The 9,807-nt window shown below is 42.7% G+C and overlaps 1 protein-coding gene across 1 annotated transcript in view; it reads right to left on the bottom strand.

Annotated features, from left to right (window-relative positions):
- Positions 1–424: 424 nt before the first annotated feature.
- The window catches only part of LOC124028995 (receptor for retinol uptake stra6-like), a gene marked incomplete at both ends in the record, with an annotated part of 24,280 nt that continues 14,897 nt past the window's right edge, over positions 425–9,807 (bottom strand). Inside the window, 2 exons of the mRNA XM_046340871.1 lie at positions 425–526; positions 4,854–4,971. Of these exons, the coding sequence (XP_046196827.1) occupies positions 425–526; positions 4,854–4,971 (220 nt within the window). The remainder of the gene's footprint in view (positions 527–4,853; positions 4,972–9,807) is intronic.

Below are 9,807 nucleotides of genomic sequence, written 5' to 3'. Positions count from 1 at the left end.
CAATAAGAAACTAATGTCTACACCTGGCACCAATAAGAAACCACGTTTACACCTGGAACCAATAACAAACTAATGTCTACACCTGGCACCAAATAAGAAACTAATGTCTGGAACCAATAACAAACTAATGTCTACACCTGGCACCAATAAGAAACTAATGTCTACACCTGGCACCAATAACAAACTAATGTCTACACCTGGCACCAATAACAAACTAATGTCCATCTGAACATGATGATCACATTTAACTGATAGGCCTCGCAAGCAACGAAACATTCATGTAAGTTCAGGAGATCAGGGTAACTGTCAGTTATTTGAGAGAACGTACAATTTATCTACCTACGATACATCCTAGAACTAGAATGAGAGACCAGAGTCATACCTAACAACACAGTCAATCTATAGAACACACGAGTGTACATACCTGTTGTGGAGGTCCCGTGTCCCTGCAGACTTCTTAATGAAGCAGAACCTGGTGGTGACATGTTGGACCACTACAACTGAGAACAGCATCAACCAGAACGGCCTGAAGAGAGGAAATGAATGGGATACATTATATTTGAAAGGTAACCACATTATAACCCACACATAACCCATACATAACACACACATAACCCATGCATAATCTATACATTATCCATACATAATCTATACATTATTCATACATAATCCATACATAATCCACTCATAACCCATGCATAATCTATACATAATCCATACATAATCCTACATTATCCATATATAATCCATACATCTATACATTTTCCATGCATAACCCATACATAACCTATACATTGCCCATACATTACAAATACCCCTCCTGTCTCAGCCTCCAGTATTTATGCTGCAGTAGTTTATGTGTCGGGGGGCTAGGGTCAGTTTGTTTATCTGGAGTACTTCTCCTGTCCTATTCGGTGTCCTGTGTAAATCTAAGTGTGCGTTCTCTAATTATCTCCTCTCTTTCTTTCTCTCTCTCGGAGGACCTGAGCCCTAGGACCATGCCCCAGGACTACCTGACATGATGACTCCTTGCTGTCCCCAGTCCACCTGGCCATGCTGCTGCTCCAGTTTCAACTGGCCTGGGCCCTAGGACCATGTCCCAGGACTGCCTGACATGAGGACTCCTTGCTGTCCCCAGTCCACCTGGCCATGCTCCTGCTCCAGTTTCAACTGTTCTGCCTTACTATTATTCAACCATGCTGGTCATTTATGAACATTTGAACATCTTGGCCACGTTCTGTTATAATCTCTACCCAGCACAGCCAGAAGAGGACTGGCCACCCCACATAGCCCGGTTCCTCTCTAGGTTTCTTCCTAGGTTTTGGCCTTTCTAGGGAGTTTTTCCTAGCCACCGTGCTTTTACACCTGCATTGTTTGCTGTTTGGGGTTTTAGGCTGGGTTTCTGTACAGCACTTTGAGATATCAGCTGATGTACGAAGGGCTATATAAATAAATTTGATTTGATTTGAAATACATTATCCATGCATAATCATCACATTATCCATACATTATCCACACATAATACACACATTATCAATACATAATCAATACATTATCCATTCATAATCCAAACATAATCCATACATAATCCATACATAGCCCATACATAACCTATACATAATCCACACATAACCCACACATAACCCATACATAATCCATACATAATCTATACATAACCCATACATAACCCATACATAATCCATACATAACCCACACATAACCCATACATAACCCATACATTATCCATACATTATCCATACGTAATCCTACATAATCCATACATAACCCATGCATAACCCATGCATAATCTATACATTATCCATACATAATCCTACATAATCCATACATAATCCATACATAACCCCTGCTTAACCCATACATAATCTATACAGTATCCATACATAATCCTACATAATTCATACATAATCCATACATAACCCATGCATAACACATGCATAATCTATACATTATCCATACATAAAACTACATAATCCATACATAATCCATACATAACCCATACATAACCCATACATAATCTATATATTATCCATGCATAACCCACACATAACCCATGCATAATCTATACATTATCCATACATAACCCATACATAACCCATACATAACCTATACATAACCCATACATAACCCACACATAACCCACACATAACCCACACATAACCCATGCATAATCTATAGATTATCCATACATAAAACTACATAATCCATACATAATCCATACATAACCCATACATAACCCATACATAATCTATATATTATCCATGCATAACCCACACATAACCCATGCATAATCTATACATTATCCATACATAACCCATACATAACCTATACATAACCCATACATAACCCACACATAACCCACACATAACCCACACATAACCCACACATAACCCATACATAATCCGAACATAAACCATACATAATCCATAGATTACCCATACATTATCCATACATAACCCGTGCATAAATAATACATGATCCATACATAATCATACATTATCCATATATAATCCATACATATTCTATACATTATCCATACATAACCCATACATACCCCATACATTACCCATACAATATCCACACATAACCTATGCGTAACCCATGCATAACCTATACATTATCCTACAGAATCCATACATTATTCATACATAGCCCATACATTACCCACATATAACCCACACATAACCCAAACATTAGCAATACATAACCAATGCATAACCCACACATAACCTATACATTATCCATACATAATCCATACATAACCCACACATAACCCACACATAACCCATGCATAATCTATACATAATCCAAACATAATCCTACATAATCCATACATAATCCATACATAACCCACACATAACCCATGCATAACCCATACATAACCCATGCACACTCTGTACATTATCCATACATAATCCTGCATTATCCATACATAATCCACACATAACCCATACATAACCCATACATTACAAATACATTATCCATATATAATACACACATTATCCATACATTATTCATACATAATCCATACATTATCCATTCATAATCCAAACATAACCCATACATAATCCATACATAACCCATACATAACCCATACATAATCCAAACATAACCCATACATAACCCATACATAATCCAACCATAACCCATACATAACCCATAGATAACCCATACGTTATCCATACATTATCCATAGATAACCCATACATTATCCATACATTATCCAAACATAAACCATACATAATCCATAGATTACCCATACATTATCCATGTATAATCCAAACATAATCCAAACATAACCCATACATAATCCTTATATTATCCATACATTATCCAAACATAACCCATATATAACCCATACATAACCCATACATAACCCATACATAACCCATACATAACCCATACATAACCCATACATAATCCTTATATTATCCATACATAATCCACACATAACCCATACATAATCCATACATAACCCACACATAACCCATACATAATCCTTATATCATCCATACATTATCCAAACATAACCCATATATAACCCATACATAACCCATACATAACTCATACATAACCTATACATAATCCTTATATTATCCATACATAATCCACACATAACCCATACATAATCCATACATAACCCATACATAACCCATACATAATCCTTATATTATCCATACATAATCCAAACATAACCCATACATAATCCATAGATAACCCTTACATTATTCATACATTATCCATACATTATCCAAACATAATCTAAACATAACCCACACATAACCCAAACATAACCCAAACATAACCCAAACATAACCCAAACACAACCCAAACATAATCCAAACATAACCCATACATTATCCAAACATAATCCATACATTACATAAACCATACATAACCCATACATAATCCTTATATTATCCATACATAATCCAAACATAACCCAAACATAACCCAAACATAACCCAAACATAACCCAAACATAATCCAAACATAACCCATACACAACCCAAACATAATCCAAACATAACCCATACATTAACCAAACATAACCCAAACACAACCCAAACATAATCCAAACATAACCCAAACATAACCCAAACATAACCCAAACATAACCCATACACAACCCAAACATAATCCAAACATAACCCATACATTATCCAAACATAATCCATACATTACATAAACCATACATAATCCATACAGAAACCATTCGCAAGCAGTATTTAAGCGTTTCATCATGTAGTGCCATTGGGAAGTGTAGGGTATAGTCTCTGAGAAGCGCCACTCACCACATGTCCCCCAGGGCCTTGAAGAGCATGAGGTTCTGTCTATAGTGTCTGTGGATTTACCACGTGTTCCACAGGACCGTGAAGAGCATGAGGTTCTGTCTACAGTGTCAGTGGATTTACCACGTGTTCCACAGGACCGTGAAGAGCATGAGGTTCTGTCTACAGTGTCTGTGGACTTACCACATGTTCCCCAGGACCTTGAAGAGCATGAGGTTCTGTCTATAGTGTCTGTGGACTTACCACATGTTCCCCAGGACCTTGAAGAGCATGAGGTTCTGTCTACAGTGTCTGTGGACTTACCACGTGTTCCCCAGGACCGTGAAGAGCATGAGGTTCTGTCTACAGTGTCTGTGGACTTACCACATGTTCCCCAGGACCTTGAAGAGCATGAGGTTCTGTCTATAGTGTCTGTGGACTTACCACGTGTTCCCCAGGACCGTGAAGAGCATGAGGTTCTGTCTACAGTGTCTGTGGACTTACCACATGTTCCCCAGGACCTTGAAGAGCATGAGGTTCTGTCTATAGTGTCTGTGGACTTACCACATGTTCCCCAGGACCTTGAAGAGCATGAGGTTCTGTCCGTGGAAGATGGGGATGATGATGAGGAACACAGCGATCAGCAGACACAGGAAGAACACTATGGTCTGGATCAGCATACCTGGAGAGATGATTAAGCATTTTATACCCAATACGCAGTACAACCCCACAGGTGAAGACAGAATGTGACCCTGAAATGAAGGATTTTTAAATTTGATTTAACTTGGCAAGTCAGTGAAGAACAAATTCTTATTTAAAATAGCGGCCTACACCGGCCAAACCCGGACGACACTGGGTGTGTTAAATTGTGTGCCGCCCTATCTAACTCCAAATCACGGCTGGTTGTGATACAGCCTGGAATCGAACCAGGTTGTCTGTAATGACAGCTCTAGAACTTAGATGCAGTGCCTTAGACCGCTGCGCTACTCGGGAGCTGTTGGGATCTCAGTGAAGACAGAATGTGACCCCAAAATGAAGGATCTCGGGGGAGACAGAATGTGACCCCAAAATGAAGGATCTCAGTGAAGACAGAATGTGACCCCAAAATGAAGGATCTCAGTGAAGACAGAATGTGACCCCAAAATGAAGGATCTCGGGGGAGACAGAATGTGACCCCAAAATGAAGAATCTCGGGGGAGACAGAATGTGACCCCAAAATGAAGGATCTCGGGGGAGACAGAATGTGACCCCAAAATGAAGGATCTCAGGGGAGACAGAATGTGACCCCAAAATGAAGGATCTCAGGGGAGACAGAATTTGAACGCAACATGCTACAATTTCAGATTTGATTGAGTCACAGTTCAAATAAGGATATCACTCATTTTGAAATCAATTCATTAAGCCCTAATCTATGGATTTCACATGACTGGGAATACCGATATGCATCTGTTGGTCACAGATACCTTTAAAATAAGGTAGGGGCGTGGATCAGAAAACCAGTCAGTATCTGGTGGGGATCAAAGAACCAGTCGGTATCTGGTGGGCATCAGAAAACCAGTCAGTATCTGGTGGGGATCAGAGAACCAGTCAGTATCTGGTGGGGATCAGAAAACCAGTCAGTATCTGGTGTGACCACCAATTGCCTCATGCAGCACAACAAATCTCCTTCGCATAGAGTTGATCAGGATGCTGATTGTGGCCTGCGGGATGTTGTCCCACTCCTCTTCAATGTCTGTGTGAAGTTGCTGGGTACCCGTGGGAACTGGAACACGTTGTTGTACACGTCAATCCAGAGCATCCCAAACATGCTCAATGGGTGGCATGTCTGGTGAGTATGCAGGCCATGGAAGAACTGGGACATTTTCAGCTTCCAGGAATAGTGTACAGATCCTTGGGACATGGGGCCGTGCTTTATCAAGCTGAAACATGAACAGCAGGAACAACACTTCACATGTTGCGTTTACTTTTGTTCTGTGTAGTATACGTTACGTTTGGTATGGTTACAACAGGCAGATGGTTACAACAGGCAGATGGTTACAACAGGCAGATGGTTACAACAGGCAGATGGTTACAACAGGCAGATGGTTAAAACAGGCAGATGGTTACAACAGGCAGATGGTTACAACAGGCAGATGGTTAAAACAGGCAGATGGTTACAACAGGCAGATGGTTAAAACAGGCAGATGGTTACAACAGGCAGATGGTTAAAACAGGCAGATGGTTACAACAGGCAGATGGTTAAAACAGGCAGATGGTTACAACAGGCAGATGGTTAAAACAGGCAGATGGTTACAACAGGCAGATGGTTAAAACAGGCAGATGGTTACAACAGGCAGATGGTTAAAACAGGCAGATGGTTACAACAGGCAGATGGTTACAACAGGCAGATGGTTACAACAGGCAGATGGTTAAAACAGGCAGATGGTTACAACAGGCAGATGGTTAAAACAGGCAGATGGTTACAACAGGCAGATGGTTACAACAGGCAGATGGTTACAACAGGTAGATGAGTGGCCCGACAATGGGCCAAAAGGATCTCGTCACGCTATCTCTGAGCATTCAAATTGCCATCGATAAAATGCAATTGTGTTCGTTGTCCGTAGCTTCTGCCTGCCCCATACCATAACCCCACCACCATGGGGCACTCTGTTCACAACGTTGACATCAACAAACATCTCGCCCACATGGCGCAAAACACACTGTCTGCCCGGTACAGTGGAAACCGGGTTTCATCCATGAAGAGCACACTTCTCCAGCGTGCCAGTGGCCATCGAAGGTGAGCATTTCCCCACTGAACTTGGTCATGACGCTGAACTACAGTCAGGTCAAGAGCAATGTGAAATGGTTACCTCCTTGTCTCTCTGCACTGCTATTGGTTTATGTCTCTTGTTTCCCTCCCCCCCCCCGTCACCACGGTAACAATAATGTGATTGACTGGTGAGGACGACAAGCACACAGATGAGCTTCACTGAAATAGTTTCTATCAGTTTGTGCAGACGGTCTGCGGTTATTCAGCTGTCCAGGTATCTGGTCTCAGATGATCCCACAGGTGAAGATGTCGGATGTGGAGGTCCTGGGCTGGCGTGGTTACAAGTGGTCTACGGCTGTGAAGCCGGTTGAACGTCCTGATACATTTCCTAAAACAACATTGGAGGCAGCTTATGGTAGATAAATGAACATTCAATTCTCTGGCAACAGCTGTGGTGGACATTCCTGCAGTCAGCACGCCATTTGCACGCTCCCTCAAAACTTCATGTATCTGTGGCATTGTGTTGTGTGACAAAACTGCACAATTTAGAGTGGCCTTTTATTGTCCCCAGCACAAGGTGCACCTGTGGAATGATTATGCTGTTTAATCAGCTTCTGATATTGTCACGACTCCGACCGAAGGTGGCTCCCCTTCCCGTTCGGGTGGAGCTCGGCGGTCGTTGTCGCCGGCCTACTAGCTGCCACTGATGGTGGCTCCCCTTCCCGTTCGGGTGGAGCTCGGTGGTCGTCGTCGCCGGCCTACTAGCTGCCACTGAAGGTGGCTCCCTTCCCGTTCAGGTGGAGCTCGGCGGTCGTCGTCGCCGGCCTACTAGCTGCCACTGATTCTTTTCTCCCTCCTTATGTGTTTATTGAGTACAACTGTTTTGAGTTGGTTGTAAACTCAGGTGTTTTACCTGAGTAGGTGTGAGGTCAGGTACATAATGTGTCAGCAGGTGTTTTACCTGAGCAGGTGTGAGGTCAGGTACATAATGTGTCAGCAGGTGTTTTACCTGAGCAGGTGTGAGGTCAGGTACATAATGTGTCAGCAGGTGTTTTACCTCAGCAGGTGTTTTACCTGAGCAGGTGTTTTACCTGAGCAGGTGTGAGGTCAGGTACATAATGTGTCAGCAGGTGTTTTACCTGAGCAGGTGTGAGGTCAGGTACATAATGTGTCAGCAGGTGTTTTACCTGAGCAGGTGTGAGGTCAGGTACATAATGTGTCAGCAGGTGTTTTACCTGAGCAGGTGTGAGGTCAGGTACATAATGTGTCAGCAGGTGTTTTACCTGAGTAGGTGTTTTACCTGAGCAGGTGTGAGGTCAGGTACATAATGTGTCAGCAGGTGTTTTACCTGAGCAGGTATTTTACCTGAGCAGGTGTGAGGTCAGGTACATAATGTGTCAGCAGGTGTTTTACCTGAGCAGGTGTGAGGTCAGGTACATAATGTGTCAGCAGGTGTTTTACCTGAGCAGGTGTGAGGTCAGGTACATAATGTGTCAGCAGGTGTTTTACCTGAGCAGGTGTTTTACCTGAGCAGGTGTGAGGTCAGGTACATAATGTGTCAGCAGGTGTTTTACCTCAGCAGGTGTTTTACCTGAGCAGGAGTTGTACCTGAGCAGGTGTTTTACCTGAGAAGGTGTGAGGTCAGGTACATAATGTGTCAGCAGGTGTTTTACCTCAGCAGGTGTTTTACCTGAGCAGGAGTTGTACCTGAGCAGGTGTTTTACCTGAGCAGGTGTGATGTCAGGTAAATAATGTGTCAACAGGTGTTTTACCTGAGCAGGTGTTTTACCTGAGCAGGTGTGAGGTCAGGTACATAATGTGTCAGCAGGTGTTTTACCTGAGCAGGTGTGAGGTCAGGTACATAATGTGTTAGCAGGTGTTTTACCTCAGCAGGTGTTTTACCTGAGCAGGAGTTGTACCTGAGCAGGTGTTTTACCTGAGCAGGTGTTTTACCTGAGAAGGTGTGAGGTCAGGTACATAATGTGTCAGCAGGTGTTTTACCTCAGCAGGTGTTTTACCTGAGCAGGAGTTGTACCTGAGCAGGTGTTTTACCTGAGCAGGTGTGAGGTCAGGTAAATAATGTGTCAACAGGTGTTTTACCTGAGCAGGTGTTTTACCTGAGCAGGTGTGAGGTCAGGTACATAATGTGTCAGCAGGTGTTTTACCTGAGCAGGTGTGAGGTCAGGTACATAATGTGTCAGCAGGTGTTTTACCTCAGCAGGTGTTTTACCTGAGCAGGTGTGAATTCAGGTACATAATGTGTCAGCAGGTGTTTTACCTGAGCAGGTGTTTTACCTGAGCAGGTGTGAGGTCAGGTACATAATGTGTCAGCAGGTGTTTTACCTCAGCAGGTGTTTTACCTGAGCAGGTGTGAGGTCAGGTACATAATGTGTCAGCAGGTGTTTTAACTCAGCAGGTGTTTTACCTGAGCAGGTGTGAGGTCAGGAACATAATGTGTCAGCAGGTGTTTTACCTCAGCAGGTGTTTTACCTGAGCAGGTGTGAGGTCAGGTACAAAATGTGTCAGCAGGTGTTTTACCTCAGCAGGTGTTTTACCTCAGCAGGTGTTTTACCTGAGCAGGTGTGAGGTCAGGTACATAATGTGTCAGCAGGTGTTTTAACTCAGCAGGTGTTTTACCTGAGCAGGTGTTTTACCTGAGCAGGTGTGAGGTCAGGTACATAATGTGTCAGCAGTTGTTTTACCTCAGCAGGTGTTTTACCTCAGCAGGTGTTTTACCTGAGCAGGTGTGAGGTCAGGTACATAATGTGT

Source organism: Oncorhynchus gorbuscha, unplaced genomic scaffold, assembly GCF_021184085.1.
Source record: "Oncorhynchus gorbuscha isolate QuinsamMale2020 ecotype Even-year unplaced genomic scaffold, OgorEven_v1.0 Un_scaffold_5206, whole genome shotgun sequence".
NCBI lineage: Eukaryota > Metazoa > Chordata > Actinopteri > Salmoniformes > Salmonidae > Oncorhynchus > Oncorhynchus gorbuscha.
Note: the sequence above shows the minus strand (reverse complement) of the source record. Positions and strands in the feature narration are given on the sequence as shown.